The sequence below is a fragment of the Ranitomeya imitator genome, chromosome 4, assembly GCF_032444005.1.
Source record: "Ranitomeya imitator isolate aRanImi1 chromosome 4, aRanImi1.pri, whole genome shotgun sequence".
Taxonomy (NCBI): Eukaryota; Metazoa; Chordata; class Amphibia; order Anura; family Dendrobatidae; genus Ranitomeya; species Ranitomeya imitator.
This window is the reverse complement of record NC_091285.1, coordinates 407989366-408016262: the sequence shown is the minus strand read 5'-3', so window position 1 is coordinate 408016262 and position 26897 is coordinate 407989366. Positions and strand designations below refer to the sequence as shown.

General features: G+C 46.1%; 1 protein-coding gene across 1 annotated transcript in view; it reads right to left on the bottom strand.

The window, feature by feature from the left end:
• LOC138676256 (collagen alpha-1(VII) chain-like) overlaps nt 1–26897 on the bottom strand; it is an 831262-nt gene that overhangs the window by 460003 nt on the left and 344362 nt on the right. Inside the window, exons 49-56 of the mRNA XM_069765365.1 lie at nt 20250–20324; nt 11639–11674; nt 11338–11382; nt 9300–9371; nt 9037–9072; nt 8780–8806; nt 8659–8700; nt 8471–8551 (exon numbers count right to left, since the gene is read on the bottom strand). Of these exons, the coding sequence (XP_069621466.1) occupies nt 8471–8551; nt 8659–8700; nt 8780–8806; nt 9037–9072; nt 9300–9371; nt 11338–11382; nt 11639–11674; nt 20250–20324 (414 nt within the window). The remainder of the gene's footprint in view (nt 1–8470; nt 8552–8658; nt 8701–8779; nt 8807–9036; nt 9073–9299; nt 9372–11337; nt 11383–11638; nt 11675–20249; nt 20325–26897) is intronic.

Genomic DNA, 26897 nt, shown 5'->3' with positions numbered 1-26897 from the left:
GGTTACTCCATGGAGCTCTTTACACATACCGTCCCTGGCTTAGAAAGTGAAGCAGTTAACAGTCCATGCCCATTACAAGTTGAATCTGACATGGAGTGCACTGATGCACAGCCACAGCCAGACTACTATGCTGGTCCTTTGACTCAGACCACAACATTGCCCTCGCAGGGTAATGATCAAGAATCAGACCCTGATGAGACTATGTTGCCCCATCACGAACGCTATACCACCGACCGACACGGTGACACAGACGAAGTTGCACACGAGCTACAAGAAGAGGTAATAGATGACCCAGTTCTTGACCCCGATTGGCAGCCATTGGGGGAACAGGGTGCAGGTGGCAGCAGTTCTGAAGCGGAGGAGGAGGGGCCGCAGCAGGCATCAACATCGCAACAGGTTCCATCTGCCGGGCCCGTATCTTGCCCAAAACGCGTGGCAAAGCCAAAACCTGTTGGAGGACAGCGTGGCCATCCGGTTAAAGCTCAGTCTGCAATGCCTGAAAAGGTATCCGATGCTAGAAAGAGTGCAGTCTGGCATTTTTTTAAACAACATCCAATTGATCAGCGCAAAGTCATCTGTCAAAAATGTTCAACTACCTTAAGCAGAGGACAGAATCTGAAAAGTCTCAATACAAGTTGCATGCATAGACATTTAACCACCATGCATTTGCAAGCCTGGACTAACTACCAAACGTCCCTTAAGGTTGTAGTACCCTCGGCCAATGAAGCTAGTCAGCAACGCAACATCCCTTCCGGCAGTGTAGGGCCACCATTTTCCGCACCACCTGCAGTATCTGTGCAGGTTTCTTTGCCAGGCCAAAGCAGTCAGGGTCAGGGAATCACCAGTTTCGTAGTAGGAAACACTGCATCTAGGACACCGGCGGCAACAATACCATCTCCCACCGTCTCTCAGTCTGCCATGTCCACCGGCACCCCCGCTAGTTCCACGATCTCCAGCTCTCCAGTCCAGCTCACCCTACATGAGACTATGGTTAGAAAAAGGAAGTACTTAGCCTCGCATCCGCGTACACAGGGTTTGAACGCCCACATAGCTAGACTAATCTCATTAGAGATAATGCCCTACCGGTTAGTTGAAAGCGAAGCTTTCAAAGCCCTGATGGACTACGCTGTACCACGCTACGAGCTACCCAGTCGACACTTTTTTTCCAGAAAAGCCATCCCAGCCCTCCACCAGCATGTTAAAGAGCGCATCGTCCATGCACTCAGGCAATCTGTGAGCACAAAGGTGCACCTGACAACAGATGCATGGACCAGTAGGCATGGCCAGGGACGTTACGTGTCCATCACGGCACACTGGGTAAATGTGGTGGATGCAGGGTCCACAGGGGACAGCAAGTTTAGGACAGTTCTGCCTAGCCCACGGTCTAGGAAACAGTTGGCTGTAGCCGTTCGCACCCCCTCCTCCTCCTCTTCGTCCTCCTGCAGAAGCGAGAGCTCGTCCACAGACCGCAGTCGCACAACCACTCCATCCGCAGCTGCCACTGTTGCACACCAGGTCTCCCATTATGGGGCAGCTACTGGCAAACGTCAGCAGGCTGTATTGGCTATGAAGTGTTTGGGCGACAACAGACACACCGCGGAAGTTCTGTCCGAGTTCTTGCAGAAAGAAACGCAGTCGTGGCTGGGCACTGTAGATCTTGAGGCAGGCAAGGTAGTGAGTGATAACGGAAGGAATTTCATGGCTGCCATTTCCCTTTCCCAACTGAAACACATTCCTTGCCTGGCTCACACCTTAAACCTGGTGGTGCAGTGCTTCCTGAAAAGTTATCCTTCAGTGTTTTGAGGAATGCACATGGCTGGTTAGTGCAGACAACGCCATAATAAGCATGAGCATCCCCCTAATGCGTCTGCTGATGCAAAGTTTGACGCACATAAAGGATCAGGCGTCTGCAGCTGAGGAAGAGGAAAGCCTTGATGACAGTCAGCCATTGTCTGGCCAGGGCAGTGTACAGGACGAGTTAGCGGGCGAAGAGGAGGAGGAGGACGAGGAGGATGATGGGGATGATTATATTTGTAATGAGGAAGCTTTTCCGGGGCCACTGGAAATTGGTGGCGCAGCAAGGCCGGGTTCTGGTTTTTGGAGGGACACAAGTGACGTGGATTTGCCTGAAACTGCCCCTCAACCAAGCACAACCGGAGATTTGAGAACTGGAACTTTGGCCCACATGGCGGATTATGCCTTACGTATCCTCAAAAGGGACACACGCATAACTAAAATGATGAACGATGACGATTACTGGTTGGCCTGCCTCCTTGATCCTCGCTATAAAGGCAAATTGCAAAATATAATGCCACATGAGAACTTGGAACTAATATTAGCAACCAAACAATCAACTCTTGTTGACCGTTTGCTTCTGGCATTCCCTGCACACAGCGCCCGTGATCGTTCTCACACGAGCTGCAGGGGCCAGCAGACCAGAGGAGTTAGAGGGGCAGAAATCAGAAGTGGCGTTGGCCAGAGGGGTTTTCTGACCAGGTTGTGGAGTGATTTTGCTATGACCGCAGACAGGACAGGTACTGCAGCATCAATTCAAAGTGACAGGAGACAACATTTGTCCAGTATGGTTACAAACTATTTTTCATCCCTTATCGATGTTCTCCCTCAACCGTCATTCCCATTTGATTACTGGGCATCAAAATTAGACACCTGGCCAGAATTGGCAGAATATGCATTGCAGGAGCTTGCTTGCCCGGCAGCTAGTGTCCTATCAGAAAGAGTATTCAGTGCTGCAGGTTCAATACTAACAGAAAAAAGGACTCGTCTGGCTACCCAAAATGTAGATGATCTAACCTTCATTAAAATGAACCACAACTGGATTTCGAAATCTTTTGCCCCACCTTGCCCGGCTGACACCTAGCTTTCCTATGTAAAGGTCTTGCCTGTGGACTATTCTGAACGACTTTTCCAATCTCGTAATTTGCAGCACCTGATTGTCCAGCATCCGACATGTTAACACCTCCCTAAATGGCCAAAGTCCCCACACGGGGCCGTGGTATCGCCACTTGGCGCCAGCACCCGTGAGAGTACTGTTTGTCTGAAGAGGTGGGTGTGCCCGCTTTTGGTCGATGGCACTGCCACTAGGTCCCTCATAGTACAATAAAGTGTCTGGCGGTGGTGGTGCGCACCCAACGTCAGACACACCATTGTAATATGAGGGGCCCTGGGCCTGTACCGCCGGCCACAAGACAGTCCCCCCCCCCAGGTCAAACAGTGCTCTACGACTTGCAAAATTTTCTCTCACAGCTCCACCAATGTTTAGTCTATGCGCTGACATCCTTCAATGCCTGGCACTGTCAATACCATTGTATTGACATTTTTCTTATGTTAGGCCTTCGAAGCCTGTCTGCGGTCCCTCCTTCCACTAGGCCTCCACTGACCTGTCTACTGCTGCCCGTGTTCCCCTGGAACCAATTTTAAATTGCCTACAGCCAGCCCAATTTATTATGTTAGGGCTTCGAAGCCTGTCTGCGGTCCCTCCTTCCACTAGGCCTCCACTGACCTGTCTACTGCTGCCCGTGTACCCCTTGAACCAACATCAGAAAATATAAAAATAAGTATTTTGCTTATAAAAAAGAAAATACTGGAGAGATATCAAATGCAGACATTTTAACATTAAAAACAAACACATACAACAAAAATCTGGTACAGTACTAAAAATGGCCACCAGCTACAATAACTTTCTCCTGCAAGTAGTTAACTGAAAGTTTTTTTCAATTTAAAACACAGATATGGCATCCACCGAGTGTTGTCCTGTCGCGTCTTCTTTATATTATTGCCAAGAAGATGCAAAACAATGAAAATAATAAAATTATTATTTACCAAAAAAATAGAGTAAGTCAAAACCACATTGCAAATAAACATTCATTGCAAATAAAGAAGCAGGGCGCGTCCGAGGGTGAGTATATACCTAATAAGAATATAATCACCCTCGGACGCGCCCTGCTTCTTTCCGACAGCCTTCCTTCCTAAGAATCAGCCCTTCCGTGGTGTAGAGAGAGGGTTTGTTACACTCCAAGGTGTTCCCCAGGTTGCCTTTCCTGAGCTTCGATCTTCATGCTCTCGTTTAGTAGTTGTCGGAAAGTAGGCTGCATTAGGCCTACAAATTGGGTATGGGGTGGAGAGAGATGGTGTGTTACACTCCAAGGTGTTCCCCAGGTTTCCTTGCCATTGCTTCGGTCTTCCGACTCTCGTTTAGTAGTTGTAGAAAACTACACTGCATTAGGCCTACAAAATGGGTATCGGGTGGAGAGAGATGGTGTGTTACACTCCAAGGTGTTCCCCAGGTTGCCTTTCCTGAGCTTCGATCTTCCGGCTCTCGTTTAGTAGTTGTTGGAAACTACACTGCATTAGGCCTACAAATTGGGTATGGGGTGTAGAGAGATGGTGTGTTCCACTCCAAGGTGTTCTCCAGGTTGCCTTTCCTGAGCTTCGATCTTCCGGCTCTCGTTTAGTAGTTGTTGGAAACTACGCTGCATTAGGCCTACAAATTGGGTATGGGGTGTAGAGAGATGGTGTGTTCCACTCCAAGGTGTTCCCCAGGTTTCCTCGCCAATGCTTCGATCTTCATGCTCTCGTTTAGTAGTTGTTGGAAACTACGCTGCATTAGGCCTACAAATTGGGTATGGGGTGTAGAGAGATGGTGTGTTCCACTCCAAGGTGTTCTCCAGGTTGCCTTTCCTGAGCTTCGATCTTCCGGCTCTCGTTTAGTAGTTCTTGGAAACTACACTGCATTAGGCCTACAAATTGGGTATGGGGTGTAGAGAGATGGTGTGTTCCACTCCAAGGTGTTCTCCAGGTTGCCTTTCCTGAGCTTCGATCTTCCGGCTCTCGTTTAGTAGTTGTTGGAAACTACGCTGCATTAGGCCTACAAATTGGGTATGGGGTGTAGAGAGATGGTGTGTTCCACTCCAAGGTGTTCTCCAGGTTGCCTTTCCTGAGCTTCGATCTTCCGGCTCTCGTTTAGTAGTTGTTGGAAACTACGCTGCATTAGGCCTACAAATTGGGTATGGGGTGTAGAGAGATGGTGTGTTCCACTCCAAGGTGTTCTCCAGGTTGCCTTTCCTGAGCTTCGATCTTCCGGCTCTCGTTTAGTAGTTCTTGGAAACTACACTGCATTAGGCCTACAAATTGGGTATGGGGTGTAGAGAGATGGTGTGTTCCACTCCAAGGTGTTCTCCAGGTTGCCTTTCCTGAACTTCTATCTTCAGGCTCTCATTAAATTGTGGTTAAACGGAACAACTGCATTTGGCGTACTAGTTGGTTTGGGGCCTACTATCGGTGTCTGCCACTCCTTGCTGTTCTCCTGGTTTCCTGTCCTGAAATTCCGTTTTCAGGCGCTCGTTAAGTAGTTGTTAATGTTAGACTGCATTTGGCCTACTAGTTGGGTTGGAGCCTACTATCGGTGTCTGCCACTCCTTGCTGTTCTCCTCCACTGAACAAAGCTGTGCCGCCTGTTTACTGCGGTTGCCAATTTTGAACTGCATTTCGACTACTTACTGATTTGGGCCTACTCTCTGTGTCAGCCTCTCATTCCAGTTGTCCTCCACTGCAATGCCCCCTGGTTATTCCTGTGTTACCAATTTTGAACTGCATTTAGCCAACTTTATTCTTTGGGCCTATATCTGTGTTTCCTCCTCATCCTGCCCATTGCCCAGCCAGTGATAGATGAGTCTGCTGGTACATTGACCCATAACGCAACATTCCCCGTGCACGCTACACAACAACATTGTGACCCTGCTGAAAGTCAGGTTGCTCTTCCCGCATACCATACCACCTTACACGGGGACAAAGAGGAAGGTGCAGATGAAAGTGCAGGTTCCTTCATCAGGTGGGGGGAGGAATACTAGTTGGCGACGTCACTGGCACAGGGCCTCTCATAGTACGCAAAAGTGTTGCTGCCGGTGGGAGGCGCCCCCGCCGTGCAAACACACCGCTGTACTTTGAGGGGCCCTGTGCCAGTGCCAATGCCAACGAGTGGGCCCCCCCTGCTTGCTCAGGTTCACAGCACTTGCAAAGTTGAAATACTTACCTCTCCCTGCTCCACTGCCGTGACGTGGTCCAGATTTCCTGGGCCCACTAATTACTTGAACCAGCCCTACCCACCACAACTTTAGCCAAATGACCCCCAATTTCAAATGCCTTCCAATTATTATAAGGTAAATTACGCTTGACAAGCTTCATTAAGAAGAATGGATGGTTTTGACATTAAAATGGGCACTCTAGGTGTTTTCCTGGCCCCCACTCACTGCCGACTATGCTGCCCCATTGACTTGCATTGGGTTTCGTGTTTCGGTCGATCCCGACTTTACGTCATAATCGGCCGATTTCACTCGACCCGACTTTTGAGATAGTCGGGTTTCGCGAAACCCGGCTCGACTCTAAAAAGGTCAAGGTCGCTCAACTCTAGTAACTAGGAAAGGTAGGTAGTTTCATGTAGCATTGTATGAATTCCATAAACATCATTTTTTGTCAGTCATATGACAGCTGATAAAAACTGCACATTTCCCAAGTAAAGTTTTTGACACATTAAAATTATTTAAATCCATTTAGGCAGATACATCTATCTGCTCCATGTACTGTACAGTGGGGCAAAAAAGTATTTAGTCAGTCAGCAATAGTGCAAGTTCCACCACTTAAAAAGATGAGAGGCGTCTGTAATTTACATCATAGGTAGACCTCAACTATGGGAGACAAACTGAGAAAAATAAATCCAGAAAATCACATTGTCTGTTTTTTTAAACATTTTTTTGCATATTATGGTGGAAAATAAGTATTTGGTCAGAAACAAACAATCAAGATTTCTGGCTCTCACAGACCTGTAACTTCTTCTTTAAGAGTCTCCTCTTTCTTCCACTCATTACCTGTAGTAATGGCACCTGTTTAAACTTGTTATCAGTATAAAAAGACACCTGTGCACACCCTCAAACAGTCTGACTCCAAACTCCACTATGGTGAAGACCAAAGAGCTGTCAAAGGACACCAGAAACAAAATTGTAGCCCTGCACCAGGCTGGGAAGACTGAATCTGCAATAGCCAACCAGCTTGGAGTGAAGAAATCAATAGTGGGAGCAATAATTAGAAAATGGAAGACATACAAGACCACTGATAATCTCCCTCGATCTGGGGCTCCACACAACATCCCACCCCGTGGGGTCAGAATGATCACAAGAACGGTGAGCAAAAATCCCAGAACCACGCGGGGGGACCTAGTGAATGAACTGCAGAGAGCTGGGACCAATGTAACAAGGCCTACCATAAGTAACACACTACGCCACCATGGACTCAGATCCTGCAGTGCCAGACGTGTCCCATTGCTTAAGCCAGTACATGTCCGGGCCCGTCTGAAGTTTGCTAGAGATCATTTGGATGATCCAGAGGAGTTTTGGGAGAATGTCCTATGGTCTGATGAAACCAAACTGGAACTGTTTGGTAGAAACACAACTTGTCGTGTTTGGAGGAAAAAGAATACTGAGTTGCATCCATCAAACACCATACCTACTGTAAAACATGGTGGTGGAAACATCATGCTTTGGGGCTGTTTCTCTGCAAAGGGGCCAGGACGACTGATCCGGGTACATGAAAGAATGAATGGGGCCATGTATCGTGAGATTTTGAGTGCAAACCTCCTTCCATCAGCAAGGGCATTGAAGATGAAACGTGGCTGGGTCTTTCAACATGACAATGATCCAAAGCACACCGCCAGGGCAACAAAGGAGTGGCTTCGTAAGAAGCATTTCAAGGTCCTGGAGTGGCCTAGCCAGTCTCCAGATCTCAACCCTATAGAAAACCTTTGGAGGGAGTTGAAAGTCCATGTTGCCAAGCGAAAAGCCAAAAACATCACTGCTCTAGAGGAGATCTGCATGGAGGAATGGGCCAACATACCAACAACAGTGTGTGGCAACCTTGTGAAGACTTACAGAAAACGTTTGACCTCTGTCATTGCCAACAAAGGATATATTACAAAGTATTGAGATGAAATTTTGTTTCTGACCAAATACTTATTTTCCACCATAATATGCAAATAAAATGTTAAAAAAACAGACAATGTGATTTTCTGGATTTATTTTTCTCAGTTTGTCTCCCATAGTTGAGGTCTACCTATGATGTAAATTACAGACGCCTCTCATCTTTTTAAGTGGTGGAACTTGCACTATTGCTGACTGACTAAATACTTTTTTGCCCCACTGTATATGTCATCCCAGACTGTAACAATACGACTTCTATCTTGCATATAAAACCATTTGTTTGATTGCATACAGTGGATTTGTAGGTGGGAAAACTTGCAAAATCGGCAGTGTATCAAACACTTTTCCCCACTGTATCCATTTTGTACCATTTTATTGCTATTTTTGTAAAATTAAATAAAAAATAAAATAATATATACTTAAATGAAATCACTCTGCATATGTAAGAATAGCAGTAATGATGACCATAGTCATTTGATGCTTACTCTTGGTCCTGGTGATCCAGAATCTCCCTTGTCACCTTTCAAGCCTGTATTCCCTGGAGAACCTACTTCTCCTCTATCTCCCTACAATAGATAAAAGTCAATTTAAAAGAAAATTTTAGTATTGAAGCTTCTAATGACCAAAATATGAAAAACATAAGAGATAATGTGATCCGATTTAGAAACCTTGCCTTTTCTCCTCGGACAGGTAATGTTTTATCCACCATGGTGACCTGAAAATAATAATATTGAAGTAATGTCACGCAATGATTATCGTATTAACACAACGTATCATTAAATAAAAAGTCTTACTGTACTTCCAGGTGGTCCTGGCTGTCCCTGTGGAGAATAAATTACTTTTTAAAGTGATTGGAGCAATCAACTCCACTATTCCAAGCTACCACCACAAATGTGTCCACACTGGAGATCAATTTATGAGGGAAACTAAAGTACACACAAAAAATACTTTTGATTTGAAGGGAGCACAGAAATTGGGGCATCTATGTTACCATAATAATTTTAATGAGAAAGGCAGAAATGGCTGTAAATTAATGCATTTGCTAACTTACGGGTTCTCCTTTGTTTCCTTTTTTGCCATCAATACCCTATTAAAAGATCAGAAAAATATAATGACCATTTTATGGTTTTGACTGTAAAATACTTTTTTCCTTCTAGAAATATAGTCCTCATAACAGACATACACATGTGAATGACTGAAATAATAAATTGTGAATTGTAGGATCGCTACTTCCAACAGGTGGCGCTATAGAGTTCAAGTCCTCTTTTTCTCCGAAGAGGCAATTTGCATATGAAATAATGAAGTCATCCTTACATCTTTTCCAGGTGCTCCTTGTTCTCCTTTTTGTCCAGAATCACCTATGCGGCCTGGGAGTCCTGTGGTGCCCTAGAAATATATTTCAGAATACTATATAAGGCTTTATTCATTCAGCAATATTTTTGAGCAGTATTTTATCAGTATATCAGTTTATTAGAACAAGTGTCAATCTTTCAATTAGGCCAAGTCATGCACACACATTCAGTATTTGGTCAGTATTTGTAAGCAAAAATCTGGAGTGCGAGAAAAATACAGAAGTGGTAACTAGGGATGGGTGAACCTGAACTGTAAAGTTCTGGACCGTACCGGTCACACGTCCTGAACATGGGTTTCCACAGTTTGGGTCCAGTTCGGGCTGTAAAAAAAAACCAGAAAATTGATAATAAACATTATAATTATACTTACCTGTCCAGCGACGCGTCCTCTGGTCCCGCTGTCTCCCGGCCGCATCTGCTTCTGGGGCCGCTCATTACCTTCTGCCGGTATTCACTGCAGTCGGCAGTCTTCAGCTTTTTCCATCAGTGTTTGTGCAGTGGCGTCACAACATGAACGCTGCCAGAAAAAGCCAAAGACTGCCAAGTGCAGTGATTACCGGCAGAAGTGTTATGACCTTGTGGTCAGGACAATAATGGACCTGGTGGTTAAGAGCACACGGAATGACCTGATAGTTACTGATAATAAAGGACGAGCTCTGGGACGTGGGAACTCTGCTGACCGCAATTCCTAAACCTATCAAACACACTAGAAATAGCCGTGGATTGCGCCTAACGCTCCCTATGCAACTCGGCACAGCCTAAGAAACTAGCTAGCCCTGAACATAGAAAAATAAAGCCTACCTTGCCTCAGAGAAATTCCCCAAAGGAAAAGGCAGCCCCCCACATATAATGACTGTGAGTAAATATGAAAATACAAACACAGAGATGAAATAGATTTAGCAAAGTGAGGCCCGACTTACTGAACAGACCGAGGATAGGAAAGGTTACTTTGCGGTCAGCACAAAAACCTACAAAAAGACCACGCAGAGGGCGCAAAAAGACCCTCCGCACCGACTCACGGTGCGGAGGCGCTCCCTCTGCGTCCCAGAGCTTCCAGCAAGCAAGACAACAAATAAAATAGCAAGCTGGACAGAAAAATAGCAAACCAAAGAAATACAAGCTGGAACTTAGCTTCTGATGGGAAGACAGGTCACAAGAACGATCCAGGAGTGAACTAGACCAATACTGGAACATTGACAGGTGGCATGGAGCAAAGATCTAAGTGGAGTTAAATAGAGCAGACAGTTAACGAATTAACCTCGTCACCTGTGAAAGGAAACTCAGAAACACCCACCAGAGGAAGTCCATGGACAGAACCAGCCGAAGTACCATTCATGACCACAGGATGGAGCCCGACAACAGAATTCACAACACAGAAGGTAATGAGCGGCCCCGGAAGCAGATGCGGCCAGGAGACAGCAGGATGGGATGACGTGTCGCTGGACAGTTAAGTATAATTATAATGTTTATAATAAATTTTCTGCTCTTTTTACAGCCCCCCGCCCCATCCCATATATGTAAAGTACGAGTTCGGGGTTCGGACGCAAATTCGTGTCATGTCCGGCGCCAAACTTGAACTTTTCGAAAAACTTGGGCGAACCCGCCGATCCCGAACATCGGGGGATTCGCCCATCACTAGTGGTGACCTGTTTCTATTATAGTTTTCTTCTGATTGTTCAACTCCAGATTTTGGCTTAAAAATACTGATGTAAAATACTGACCAAATACTAAACGTGGCCTTATAGTTTTTCTTTGTAAGTTCCAATCCCGGATTTAGCAATCAAACACTGACTTGTGAATAAGCCCTAAGAGAAACTGAGCCTATGTACACTCCTTTACCTCTGGTAACAGTCTAACGGATGATATACAAACAGAACCAAATAAAGATATTTTTATGATTATGGAATATGTAAATGGTAAAACGGATTGCAACCTGTTGGCAAATCACATTTCAGTGTGACGTTAGTCTCGTTCTATGCAGAAAAGGAGAAAAGGCTTACCCTCTGTCCTTTCTCTCCTGGTTCACCTTTCATTCCAGCATCTCCCTAGAAGAGAATAAAAGTTAACCACAAAATGAATATCTAGAGCTGACTTTTGGAGTTTTAATTAGTAATGTTCACACCATTATTTGTTTTTATATTCATTTTCTAGGGTAAATATTAAAACTTGAAAGTAATACAATAATCTTGCAAAACTTACTACTGAGTAGTGTACAGTCACATGTCAACAAAAATCTACACTTTACAATTAGATGTAAAATGGTGCGTGGTGGCACTCCTCATTACGGTAAATATACATTACCTTTATACCGGGATCTCCACTTAAACCTTGTTCACCCTAAAGAAAAATGATAAATTATTATTAAAATTAGTTTTGTCTGATAATGAATGCTGATAGTATTTATTTAGGCAAACAATTCATTGTCATGAAATTAATATAATATAATAAAGTACTCATTTCTACATCTTATCATTTCCAGCTTTGTCAACTTCCTTTTTTATATCACAGGTCCTTAAAAGGTTTCTCTCAACATTTTGTTTCAGGTGCGCACCTCTCCGCAACTTTTTGGCTTCATGCTTGGACCAACGGCATCATCAGAGGAACAAAAGCCATCTAGCCCGCTTCAGAGCAGTGATTCCAAAGCTATAAATAACGGACTATACTTACTACCAACCCATATCCCTCTGGTCCTCATATGCCCTCCTTTTTTTAACTGTTTTAAATTGATTTGAGTAACATGTTTACTATATACTGTAACTCTGTATGTAGTTTCTATCTGTGTAGCTATTGTAAAATTACATAATGGTTTCAAGAAACATCGCCATTAAAAATATCTATATTCAGATGATACTGCAGCTGTGTGTAAATAAGAAGCCGTTCTATAGTAAAGATATGACTGAAACAGTGAATAATTCATGCAATGAACCACTAGCGTCTGTTAGGGCTAGCGGAACGCACCAAATAATAAGACAGATAGAGTATGGTGCGTTCGCAGCCCGGGGTCCACCGTGCAGAGATGGAACCTGCTGCCAAGTAATGACGGACTATATGGCGGTACTCATAAGTATACACACGTGGGTTAAACTTCACCCAGCGTGAAAGAAGCGATCCTGTTGCGTCACAGGATCGCGGTACCACACATAGAGCGCGAGCAAGTAGTCAGCGAACTCAACCCCAACTAGGATTGAAGTCCGATTAGACCATTGCTGGCACAACACCGCAACTGGGTGTGTAAAGAAGCCAAACAACAATATTAAGGTACAAGAGTGCATGCGGTGCCGCACTGACGAACGCCACTAACCACCCAGGCTTGGGTAAGGAAAGCACAGAGGAAGTGCACGGCGCCGTACTGGCGGTCACAGCAACTGGACGCTGTAATGTGTGATTCGTGCTGTAGGATAAGTCGGGCTAGATAGCAACCATACACCTTCCGCGAACAGACATTCAATAGGGAAGGGGTATCCAAGGACGACTTGCACTCACAACAAACACACGTATGCAAATGTACACTAGCGCATGGCCGTGCGGTCATGCGCAGTTTATAAAGTTGCAGCACAGGAAGTGGCCACAGAAACTTTGCCCTTTCAAGACCTGCCAAGAGGACCAATGGAATGTGCTGCAGAGCCTGAGCACATGACCCTCGATCTCCAACGGGAGATCTTGCCCTAGGCATGCTCAGTGTGTGCAGACAAGGACTTAGTCCCAGAGAAGTCCGCTCGCTGCTGACCAGCACTGGCTTTAATGGCAGAAGCTGAAGAAGCAGCAGTAACTCTCTGTACAGAGTGAGACTGAGCAAGACGCTGGGACCGACGTCCTTGCTGAGCAGACTCCACTGCGGCTGGATACGAATGGGAGACCGCAGCGGAGATGGCTCGAGATTCCCCCTGTGCAGAAGCGGGAACTCGAGACCTAACATTACCCCCCCTCCTAGGGCCCCCCCCTCCTTGGGCCTCGCTACGCTCGAAGGCAGCAATGAACTTTTTGCCGCGTACCACCTTGCACCCCAAAATAGCGTTCACCTCATAATCGTCCGTAGACGAACCCGATGTCCCGGCAGATGACTCGGAAAACCGGGACATGTATACGGGTTTCAAGAGGGACACATGAAAGGTGTCGGTGATACCCAAGCGTGGAGGAAGAGCCAAACGGTAGACCACAGGATTAACCCGTTCGAGAACCTTGAAGGGACCCAAGTAGCGAGGAGCAAACTTAGTGGACTCAACTCGCAGCCTGATGTTACGGGCGGAGAGCCACACCAAGTCGCCAGGAGCAAAGGTCGGAGCGGGGCGCCGATGAACATCGGCGGAGGACCTCATTCTCTCCTTGGAGGCCCGAATGGCATCCTGCGTGCGGTCCCAAATGTCCCGTGCCTCCACAGCCCAGTCTGTCACCCTGGAGTCAGCAGAAGACACAGGCATGGGCACAGGAACACGCGGATGCTGGCCGTAATTTAGGAGGAATGGAGTCTGACCGGTGAAGTCGGCTACGGCATTGTTAAGTGCAAACTCTGCCCACGGTAACAAGGATGCCCAGTCATCCTGCCTGGCAGAAACAAAATGTCGTAAATATGTGACCAAGGTCTGGTTGGCCCTCTCTACCAACCCATTCATCTCGGGATGATATGCCGAAGAGAGACTCAACTCAATACTGAGTAGACGACAAAGCTCTCTCCAGAATCGAGACGCAAACTGGGGACCCCGGTCACTAACAATTTTGTCTGGCATACCGTGTAGGCGAAAGATATGCTTGACGAACAAGACAGCCAACGCCCGTGCAGAAGGTAGCCGTGGAAGAGGCACCAAGTGCACCATTTTGGAAAAATGGTCGGTGATCACCCAGATAATGGTGCAGTTACGAGACTTGGGTAAGCCCACCACAAAGTCCATCCCGACCATCTCCCAGGGCCTGTCCGCCACCGGCAGAGGATAAAGCAAACCAGCTGGCCATTGCCGAGGAGTCTTGTTCTTGGCGCAAGAGACACACGCCCGAACATACTCTGCGACATCACGAGCCATATGCGGCCACCAGTATGTCCTCGCCTGTAACTCAGATGTCCTTTTGGTACCAAAATGTCCACCCACCCTGGACAAGTGTGCCCAAGAGAGAACCTCCGGTCGCAAACTGGATGGTACAAAAGTCTTGCCCGGAGGCACAGACTCTAGCGAAACTGGGGCCACAGTTCTCAAGCTCTCGGTGGGGACAATAAGCCGAGGCTCCTCCTCCTCCTCCTCCGCAGATGACACAACGGAGCGAGAGAGAGCGTCGGCCCGAATGTTCTTCTCCCCAGAAAGAAAATGGAGGGTGAAATGAAACTGGGAGAAGAATAAGGACCATCTGGCCTGGCGAGAATTCAACCGCTGGTCTGTCTGCAGGTACACCAAATTTTTATGGTCTGTGAAGACTTGGAAGGGAAAACGTGCTCCCTCCAAGAGATGTCTCCACTCCGAGAAAGCCAACTTCATGGCTAGCAACTCCCTGTCCCCGATGGAATAATTCCTCTCTGCTGGTGAGAAGGTCTTGGAGAAAAAGAAGCAAGGATGCTTCCGACCTTGAGCATCCTTTTGGAAGAGGACTGCTCCAGCACCAACAGCAGAGGCATCCACCTCCATGATAAATGGCTTATCAACATGCAGGATGGGAGCGCTAGCGAAGTGTGACTTTATAGAGTGAAAGGCCTTGGAGACCTCCTCAGACCACGATTTGGGATTCGCCCCCTTCTTGGTGAGGGCAACCAAGGGAGCTACCAAAGTTGAGAAGTGCGGAATGAACTGGCGATAATAATTAATGAACCCCATAAAGCGCTGCACCGCTTTAAGAGAATGGGGTTCCTGCCAGTCCATCACAGCCTGTAGTTTGGCAGGATCCATAGCCAATCCCTGGGCAGAGATGATGTAGCCTAGGAAAGGTAAGGACTCCTGCTCAAACATACACTTCTCCAACTTGGCATAGAGGGAGTTTGCCCGTAGGAGGTCGAAGACTTTGCAAACATCTCTCCGGTGGGAGTCAATATCTGGAGAGTAGATGAGAATATCATCCAGATAGACTACGACCGAGGTGGAAAGCATATCCCGGAAGATATCGTTCACAAAGTCTTGGAAAACGGCTGGGGCATTACAGAGCCCGAAGGGCATCACCAGATATTCATAGTGCCCATCCCTGGTGTTAAAAGCCGTCTTCCATTCATCCCCCTCACGGATGCGAATCAGGTTGTAAGCACCCCGCAGATCTAGTTTAGTAAATACCCTTGCTCCCCGAAGCCTATCGAAGAGCTCAGATATCAAGGGCAAAGGATACTTATTTTTAACGGTGATGGCATTAAGACCCCTGTAGTCTATGCATGGACGCAATTCCCCATTCTTCTTCTGCACGAAGAACCCTGCCCCAGCAGGTAACACTGACTTCCTAATGAATCCTCTTGCCAGATTTTCCTGTATATACTGTGACATTGCCTCCATCTCCGGGAGAGATAGCGGATAGACTCGACCCCGGGGAGGCTCAGCACCAGGCAAGAGATCAATAGGACAGTCATAGGGGCGATGGGGCGGAAGGATCTCCGCCGCCTTTTTGGAGAACACGTCTGCATAAGACCAATACTGCTTGGGGAGAGAGGAAAGATCTGCGGGTACCTCTGTAGTAGCAACCTGAACGCACTCCCTCTGACACCTACCCCCACAAGATTCGCCCCATCCCAGGATTCTGCAAAAGGACCACTCGATATGAGGAGAGTGGTACCGTAGCCAAGGTATTCCCAACAGGACCTCATCAATTCCCTCAGGAATGACGAGCAGAGATATAATCTCCTGATGAGATGGCGACATGGACAGAGTAAAAGGGATGGTCTGGTGTGTTATCTGTGAGGGCAGTGTCGACCCATTCACCACTCGTACCGTTACTGGTTGAGCTAGCATAACCAGGGGTATTGCGTGACGTTAGGCGAAGGCAGAAGACATAAAATTGCCCTCCGCCCCAGAATCCACGCAGAGCTCTACCGAGTGGGAGAATGAGCCTATAGTAATTGTCCCCTTAAAGGACAATTTAGAGGCAAACGTCGCCGTGTCTAGTGTACCTCCACCTACTACCACTAGACGCTGACGTTTCCTCGACCGCTGAGAACATCTGGTGGCTAGATGTCCTGACTGCTGGCAAACATGAGAGACCTTGAGTGCACAAGCGGTCCGGGACTTAGGTCCCGCTTGTGACACTTCCCTGGCCTCATGTGACTCAGGAACCAGGACCGGAGATTCCAGAGGTTTGGCGAAGGTAGGAGCCAGCCGAAACCTCTGCCTACACTGGGCTCGCTCTAACCTCCGCTCGTTAAAACGGAGGTCAATTCGAGTGGAGACAGTTATTAACTCCTCCAGTGTGGCAGGAATCTCCCTAGTGGCCAGAGCGTCCTTAACGTGGTCAGCCAGGCCCCTCCAAAATATGGGGATAAGAGCTTTATCCGACCAATCCAGCTCAGAAGCTAAAGTGCGGAATTGGACGGCAAAATGACTGACCAAGGACTCACCCTGAGTTAATGCCAGCAGTTGGAGCGCAGTATCATGGGTGACTTGAGGTCCTAAAAAGACCTGTTTCAGAGTGCTCAGAAACAGCGGAGCACTCTGCACCACATGATCACCACGCTCCCACAGCGGCGTAGCCCATTCCAACGCCCTGTCCGACAAGAGAGACACTATAAATCCCACCTTAGCCCGCTCTGTGGGAAAACGTGCAGCCAGGAGCTCGAGGTGAATTGAGCACTGACTCACAAATCCCCTACAAAATTTGCTATCACCAGAAAATTTCTCTGGCAGCGGGAGGCGAGAAAATGTCGGAGCAGGGGTGGCAATGGACAGGGTTGCTGCAGCAACGCTAGCTGCCTGTACAGCAACTGCGGTAACATCCACAGCTGAGGTTGCGCTCTCAAGAGCCGCCAACCTACCCTCCAGCTGCTGGATATACCGCAAGGATTGCTGTTTGTCCGTCATTACTAGCCAGACCCTGGCGCTAGTGTAATGTTAGGGCTAGCGGAACGCACCAAATAATAAGACAGATAGAGTATGGTGCGTTCGCAGCCCGGGGTCCATCGTGCAGAGATGGAACCTGCTGCCAAGTAATGACGGACTATATGGCGGTACTCATAAGTATACACACGTGGGTTAAACTTCACCCAGCGTGAAAGAAGCGATCCTGTTGCGTCACAGGATCACGGTACCGCACATAGAGCGCGAGCAAGTAGTCAGCGAACTCAACCCCAACTAGGATTGAAGTCCGATTAGACCCTTGCTGGCACAACACCGCAACTGGGTGTGTAAAGAAGCCAAACAACAATATTAAGGCACAAGAGTGCATGCGGTGCCGCACTGACGAACGCCACTAACCACCCAGGCTTGGGTAAGGAAAGCACAGAGGAAGTGCACGGCGCCGTACTGGCGGTCACAGCAACTGGACGCTGTAATGTGTGATTTGTGCTGTAGGATAAGTCGGGCGCTAGATAGCAACCATACACCTTCCGCGAACAGACATTCAATAGGGAAGGGATATCCAAGGACGACTTGCACTCACAACAAACACACGTATGCAAATGTACACTAGCGCATGGCTGTTCGGTCATGCGCAGTTTATATAGTTGCAGCACAGGAAGTGGCCACAGAAACTTTGCCCTTCCAAGACCTGCCAAGAGGACCAATGGAATGTGCTGCAGAGCCTGAGCACATAACCCTCGATCTCCAACGGGAGATCTTGCCCTGGGCATGCTCAGTGTGTGCAGACAAGGACTTAGTCCCAGAGAAGTCCGCTCGCTGCTGACCAGCACTGGCTTTAATGGCAGAAGCTGAAGAAGCAGCAGTAACTCTCTGTACAGAGTGAGACTGAGCAAGACGCTGGGATCGACGTCCTTGCAGAGCAGACTCCACTGCGGCTGGATAAGAATGGGAGACCGCAGCGGAGATGGCTCGAGATTCCCCCTGTGCAGAAGCGGGAACCCGAGACCTAACAGCGTCTCTCTCTGACCATCTAATGAGCTGCAAAGTATCTCACGCAAGTAGATCCAATAAAAACGGGGCCTACAAGCATCTCAAGTATGTGTTTGTAGATAGCTAGATAGTTTAGCAATGCCAAGTAGACTAAGGTTAAATCCTAGCTCTGCAGGCTTTGATTAGTGCACCTGGTTAGCTTTGCATATGAACAGGCTAGGTGTTCATCTACGTCAGCCAGCTCAGGAAAGATGACCAGAGTAGATGATGTGTCTTTGAGCTGAAGAGAGAGAGATAAGCCAAAATCCCTCTCTGAGAAGAGTCTGCACAGGCTGTGTGCAGAGAACCACAAGTATCAGTGGCTTCTATTGACAATTGCAGTTTTGTTTGACTGAGCTGTGGCTAGCTCAGCCGTGTATGAGAAGCCAGGGTCTGTTCTGTTTAGTTGCCACCAGGACAAGGCTAAGGATTTATGTTTGTGATTTTTGCTCTGGTTATGTGCATAGACTGAAGAGGGCCCGTGTGCAAGAACATTATATGGGCCAATAATGTTAATAGCATTAAGACCTCCTGTCAGTCAGTGTCAGGGGCGCAGTTACAGCAGCTCCCTATACAGTGAGAGGCTACTGAACCCACACTGGAGCCACTCCCGTGTAAAACGCGGAACGCTGTCAGAAGGAACACAGTTAATTTTGCTATGTTAATAGAGTTTTTTCATGTGACAGGCTCCCAGTAGAACTGGTGTGACTTTCCCTCTCAAAGGCCACTTCATGGAGTTACACATTGGTCTCCAAATGATTCTCTGAAAAACATTACATCCAAGAAAAAAGAGGGACTCGTCACGGAAGAAGCTAGATCTCCATTCCAGCCTTCATTGCAATCTTGCACTGCACCATTATAACCTTTGAGATCAGTGGCAGGAGGTGAATGAAATCCCTGTAGCTGGACATCTCATAGCCCAATCTTTGGCAAACGTGTTCTGATGGTTCGTATAGATACTTTGAGGTTTTAGGCTTGGTATGCAATTTCCAATTTCACTTGCAGTACAGAATGGATCAATCATAGAACCAGTGGTACGGCATTTCTCCAAAGAGTGCATTTTTCAACATGACAACAACACCAGGCTGCATGTTGCTTGTGCTACTTTAAGACACCCAGATAGCCTAAATGACTGTAGACTTGTGAACCCGCTTACACTGCACACTGAGGATTCACTGGTGCCGTGAGCAGGCCATCAAGTGACCACAAGTATGCGATTTGCACACTATTGTAGTACACTATTGCAGTTCAGAGTACTCATCATGGTGAACTCCTGAACATTAACACTAGCTCATGTGGAAGAGGCCTTTAGTTGCTTAGAGGTTACCTTGGGTTCTGTTTTGACATCATTGACTATTATACACCTTACTCTTGGATTGATCTTTGTTGGAGGGCACTCGTGTAGAGGGTAATTTTAGCCTTGAATTTCATTCACTTTTACACAATCTGTCTGACTGGATTAATTGAGTACAAAATATTTAGATATAGTTTTGTAACCTTTCCAGCCTCAAAAGCATCAACAACTCTTCTACTGAGATCATACATAAACATAGACTTTTATAGGTCTTTGTTCTTTATAAAAACAAGTCACTCACTCACACATGATTGTGATTCTATTGATTGAAAACAACAAACTGTAATTTCACCTTCAAATTATTTTCTAATTCTAAATGTTCACATGGTGTTTCTCATTAAAAAAAATAACAAAATCTAATATTTATGACTTATTTGTTTTATTTGGTTCAATTTAATTTCTTTTAGGACTTGTGTAAAGCTTTCATACATCACTGCATACTGCACATACATTGTATGCATGTGCAAGTCTGTGTAATAAAAGTATTATGAAAATTTCGATTTTTTTTTTTTTTTTTAAACATTTAAAAATGTTTTGTAAGGTCTCTAACATTTCTACTTACATCTTTACCTCTTATTCCAGGCATAGTCCAAGAAGTTCCAGGTTCACCCTTTTGACCTTTCCCACCATCGTCTCCCTATTAAGAACAATTCTGTTATTAAAATCAATCTCATTTCATAGCCTTTAATAATGAAAACAATGAAAATATTGTTTCATGAGGGAACCTTAAAGCCTATAGCTCTTCTAGGCTTCTTATCCTTAATGTTGCTTTTTAGGGGTGTCATTTATTTAATTTACAGGTTAATAGCATGTGGGGGCATGACATGTTGTCTTTGCAGCTTTAAACTGTGTTGATCTAAATTATATCTGATCGTTGCCATTTTTGTTGTATTACACAAATAATTGATGCAGGACAATTTTATGACATTCAAACAAACTATGAATGTGGATATGAAGAGTGGGAGTCTAGTGATAATACTTTAAAATAATTTACTTTAATGGCACTGCAAATTTGAGCACAAAAATAAACTTTCCACTATACATCTACAATTATTCATCTGACAGAAAATGACTTTTTCTACTATAGTTAGTGTAAATATTTGCAACTCTTAAAGGCAAGGCCCTCTCTCCTCTGCTGCCAGCCTGTCACTTGGTAATTCAAATTTATTTCCTTGTGTTTATTGTTTATTAAAGTTTTGTGTTTAAACCCCACTCTATTTCATATTTACAACCCCCTGGAAGTCAATGTTGCAATGAAAAAAAAATATTAATAATGGGGAAGTGGCTTGCTAGAACTTTGTGACGAAATGTGTTCCTGGGCTCGATGTAATCTGTTGGCACCTGAGTTTGCAACATGTTTAAAACTGCCATAAAGGGAAGATCTAAGTCTGCTATCAGGTGTGCTTCCCTACAAGGGGACATTAAAGCATTTTACAACCACCAACAGCATCTGCAAGAGTCATCGAGGTCATCACCGCAGGTGTCAAGGGGAAAAGATGGCGTCTTAGGCCCTCTGTCTGTCACATCTAGGAGACATCAGCAAACCTTGTCCACATCCACCCATAAAGATGGACATATCCTAGGCATCAACTTAACCCGTCTCTGTTCTCTATTTAACCTCATGACCTCACTTCTCGCCCTATCTGACTATCATTTACTTAACCTCCCTGTCCTGTTCAACTGCCTCTAAAGTCCAGCAATTAGAAACCCCTGCAGAAACCTCTCACCTCTTCTAGACAATCACATACTCTCTGATCTCTGTCTCTGCTAACACTGCCTATTATATCTTGACTCCAAAACAGAGCCATTGTTTTCTACAACGATGGACTCACATCAGCTATTGACTTGGTTGTACCTCTTGCACATGGCAGAAACCGACAAATCTAAAGACAATCCTGGCAGTCCAAAAAAAAAAAATGCTGCAGCAAGCGTCCAGGGCTGCAGAGTGGTGCTAGGTCAAAATGCACCATCAGGAATACTTTACTACAGCCAAACAAGAAATTTTCACACTTACAGTGGCATGCCAAAGTAATCACTCCTTGCAAATTTTCCTGTTTTGCTACCTCACAACCTAGAATTTCACAGGCTTTTTTTTTTAGAGTTTGCATCAGTTCATGTAAAGAACATGCCTACAACTGTGAACATTTGGTTTTCTTTTTATTGTGAAGTAAACAACAAATAGTACAGAATAACTGAGAACTTCAGTGTGCATAACTATTCACCCCCATAAAACAGTATTTTGTACAGCTGCCTACAGCTGCAGTTCACTTTGTATACATATCTATGAGCCTTCCACAATTTGCCACTAGGATTTTTGCCCATTTCTCAAGGCAAAGCTGCTCCAGCTCCTTCAAGTTACATGGTTTCCTCTCCGTAACAACAATCTTCAAGTCTGACCACAGATTCTCAATTGGATTAAGGTCTAGGTTTTGACTCGGTCACTCCAAAACATTTATACATTTTCCTTAAAACCACTTGAGTGTTTTTTAGCAGAATGCTTTGGGTTATTGTCGTGTTAGAAGGTTAACCTCCGTCCCAGTCTTTAAATCACTGACAGAATGAAACAGGTTTTGCCCAAGAACATCCCTATATTTTTCCCCATCCATCTTCCCCTCAACTTGGACCATTTTCCCCGTTCCTGCTGATGAAAAACATCCCAACAGCATGATGCAGTCACAACTATGTTTCAATGTAGGGATGGTGTTCTTGGAGTGATGAGCTGTGTTGGTTTGGCGCCATAGCGACATAGCATTTACCTTAGTGACCAAAAAGTTCAATTTTGGCCTAATCTGACCACAGCACATACCTCCATACATTTGGGGAGTCTTCTCACATGTTTTTTGGCAAAGTCAAAACAAGCCTATCAATTTTTGTGTGTAAGTAAAGTCTTTTTTTCTGCCCACTCTTCCATAAAGAAGGTATGTATTTACTAACAGGCCATGTGACACTTTGATTGCACATAAGTGGACTTCCTCTCACTAAGCATGTGACTTATGAAGGTAATTGCTGGCACCAGAAATTTTTAGGGGCTTTATATAAAAAAAGGTGAATACTAGGGATGAGCAAGCATTAAAATGCTCAGATGCTCGTTATGGGAACCGAGCAATTCTTTATGCTTGGATGCTCATTCTGAGAAATGAGAACAATAGCAGTTAATGAGAAATCCGAGCCTTTTTTTCAGCAGACCCTACAAAATATTTCCTTTCTTCTCAAAAATACCCAGTCATCAGGACCTGGATGCTGGTAGGGTGTCAAAAAATTGTCCCAGGCCTTTGACAGTGTACCCATGCCTCTGCTGTACCTGGTGTGTGTCTTCCTGATTGGGCAATGAAGCTTGCCCCCTGTCACTAGCAATGTCTAATATTGTCTAATGGGAATTTTTTCAACATATTTTCCACATTGGCCTTCTAATATAGCACCATTTTAGGAGACCTCTCCACCTCAGGCAGAATAGATGCAAAGTTCTCCTTGTAGTGTAGGTCTAGCAGGGTGAACAACTAGTACTCTTTTTTGGCCAAAAGTGAATACAATGCAAGGGTCATGGGAAAAACAGCGGTATGTAAAGCCGGCCATATGTGCCAAGCTCCCTACAGCCAACACTTCCCTGTCTCCACCATGATGACGACTCTTCATCTCCTCCTAATCCACCTGTAGGAGAGAGGGGATGAAGGTTCTATGCGTATTAGCCTCTGTTGTGCTAGCAACCAGCTCCTATTCCTCCTCCTCAGCCTTTACCTCCTCATTGTTACCCAATGAGATGAGGCTGGGTAATATCTCCCTGTCTCATGTCTTCCTTCTGTCCCTACCTGATATGCATGCAAAGCTTCATATTTATTTGTGAGCAGTGACAGTTTGAGTATGCACAAAAGTGGGATCGTTGCACTGATTTTGGTACTGGAGAAAGACCCACTGGTAGCCGAAAGCTTTTATTTATATTTGCTATGGCGCAATAAAACTTCAGCTTTTTTAAAATTTCTCCTCGGACTGGACGCTGCCTACACTTTTTTTTGTTTGCTGCATATATTACTGAGTGGGTTCCTTGGTCAATATGGACGTGCATTCTACACAGTGAGTGTTGCCAGTCACCTTGTCTGATGCACTGATTATGGCATCATCGCCACTCATTATCTTTGTGGAGTCCTGAAAGCCATGGAGAACCACACAAATGTCAGATATCCATGCCCTCTCTTCAGATGTTATGTGCGGAGGCTGAGCAGAATAAAGATGGGCATGTTGCAGTTGGTATTCCACAACTGGGATCTGCTGCTCACAAAACCTTGCCAGTATGTGCAGTGTGGAGTTCCAGACTGTGGTGACATCGCACACCAGTTGATGAGCTGGCAATGGAATGCACTGCTGCAGCACTGCCAGAGCAGCTGAATCTGTAGCTGACTTGCGGAAATGGGCGCTGATGTGGCGTATCTTGACCAGAAGCTCTGTCAAATCTGGGCAGGTTTTCAGAAACAGCTAAACTACAGAGTTGAATATGTAGTCTAAGCATGGTACGTGTGTGAGCTTGCCAAGCTTTGCAGCCGCCAGATTATGGCCACTATCATGACCATGCCTTGGCGGAGGTTCAGCGGCAAGAGCCACAGATCTGTCTGGTCTGTTATTCCTTTCAATAACTCTGCCACGGTGTGGGGTTTGTCTCCTAGACAAATTAGCTTCAGCAGAGCCTGTTACCACTTCACTGCGGCAGTGCTGCACACCTTCCAGCTTCTGGCTGATGTAGACGACGTGGTCTGAGATACAAAATCAGAGATGAAGGATGAGTAGAAGGAAGAGGAAGTGCAGGAATTGGTGTAGGAGGTGGAGGAAAGCCTGATAAAAGTAGGGGGTGCAATCCTCGGCATTGGTAGCACATGTGCTGTGCCAGGGTGGGACCAGCCACCACATTGCTGAGCGCAGATGGAAAAGATCCCACTCTAACGAACACTTCATCGAATTCAAACAGTCCCTCACTACTTTCAAGACCACACTCGCCACAGCTAAACATACCTACTTCTCATCTCTCATATCCTCCCTGTCTCACAACCCTAAAAAGTTATTCAACACCTTCAATTCTCTCCTCCGTCCCCCAGCACCTCCTCCCTCCCCACTCATCTCAGCTGAAGACTTTGCCTCATTTTTCAAGCAGAAGATTGATAGCATCAGAGACAGTTTTGGTCAACAACCCCCAGAGCCCTTCCTCCCGACTTCCCAGCCCTCCACCTCCAAAACCAACTTCTCCACCATTACAGAAGATCAACTCTCCACTCTACTCTCAAGATCACATCTCACCACCTGTTCCCTTGACCCGCTCCCATCCCACTTCATCCCAAACCTCACCACAGTCTTCATCCCAATCCTAACCCATCTCTTCAACCTATCACTAACAACTGGTGTTTTCCCCTCAAGCTTTAAACATGCCTACATCACACCTATCCTCAAAAAGCCCTCTCTTGACCCATCTTCTGTATCAAGCTATCGCCCTATATCACTTCTCCCTTATGCCTCCAAACTACTGGAACAACACGTCTACCTTGAACTGTCCTCCCATCTCTCTTCTTGCTCCCTCTTTGACCACTTACAATCTGGCTTCTGGTCACACCAATCCACTGAAACTGCCCTAACTAAGGTCACCAATGACCTCTTAACCGCCAAGAGCAAGCGACACTACTCTGTCCTCCTCTGTTATGAACAGGTAATTCAGAACCACAATGGACCTTGAAGTTCAGAGCACACAAAGTGACCTGACAATTACCAAAAACATAGGACGAGCTCTGAGACGTGGAAACTCTGCTGACCGCAATCCCTAATCCTATCCAACCACACTAAAGGTAGCCGTGGAGTGCTCCTGACCAGTCCTATGCGCCTCGAACACAGCCTGAGAAACTAGCTAGCCCTAAGAAAGAAAAATAAGCCTACCTTGCCTCAGAGAAATACCCCAAAGGAAAAGGCAGCCCCCCACATATAATGACTGTGAGTTGAGATGAAAATACAAACGCAGAGATGAAATAGATTTAGCAAAGTGAGGCCCAACTTACTGAACAGACTGAAGATAGGAAAGATTGCTTTGCGGCCAACACAAAACCCTACAAACAACCACGCAGAGGGGGCAAAAAGACCCTCCGCACCGACTAACGGTACGGAGGTGCTCCCTCTGCGTCCCAGAACTTCCAGCAAGCAAGAAAAACCAATATAGCAAGCTGGACAGAAAAAATAGCAAACAAAAATAACACAAGCAAAACTTAGCTTATGCAGGATAGACAGGCCACAGGAACGATCCAGGAGGAAGCAAGACCAATACTAGAACATTGACTGGAGGCCAGGATCAAAGCACTAGGTGGAGTTAAATAGAGCAGCACCTAACGACTTAACCTCATCACCTGAGGAAGGAAACTCAGAAGCCGCAGTACCACTCTCATCCACCAAAGGAAGCTCATAGACAGAACCAGCCGAAGTACCACTCACGACCACAGGAGGGAGCTTGGCCACAGAATTCACAACAGTACCCCCCCCTTGAGGAGGGGTCACCGAACCCTCACCAGAGCCCCCAGGCCGACCAGGATGAGCCACATGAAAGGCAATTTAGACAAGGGCACCAAATGGACCATCTTAGAGAAGCAATCACAAACCACCCAAATGACCAACATTCTTTGAGAGACGGGGAGATCCGAAATAAAATCCATAGAGATATGTGTCCAAGGCCTCTTCGGGACCGGCAAGGGCAAAAGCAACCCACTGGCACGAGAACAGCAGGGCTTAGCCCGAGCACAAATCCCACAGGACTGCACAAAAGAACGCACATCCCGCGACAGAGACGGCCACCAAAAGGATCTAGCCACCAAATCTCTGGTACCAAAGATTCCAGGATGACCAGCCAACACCGAACAATGAACCTCAGAGATAACTTTATTCGTCCCTGATAGGTACTGTTGTGAATTCTGTGGCCAAGCTCCCTCCTGTGGTCGTGAGTGGTACTTCGGCTGGTTCTGTCTATAAGCTTCCTTTGGTGGATGAGAGTGGTACTGCGGCTTCTGAGTTTCCTTCCTCAGGTGATGAGGGTACGTCGTTAGGTGCTGCTCTATTTAACTCCACCTAGTGCTTTGATCCTGGCCTCCAGTCAATGTTCTAGTATTGGTCTTGCTTCCTCCTGGATCGTTCCTGTGGCCTGTCTATCCTGCATAAGCTAAGTTTTGCTTGTGTTATTTTTGTTTGCTATTTTTTC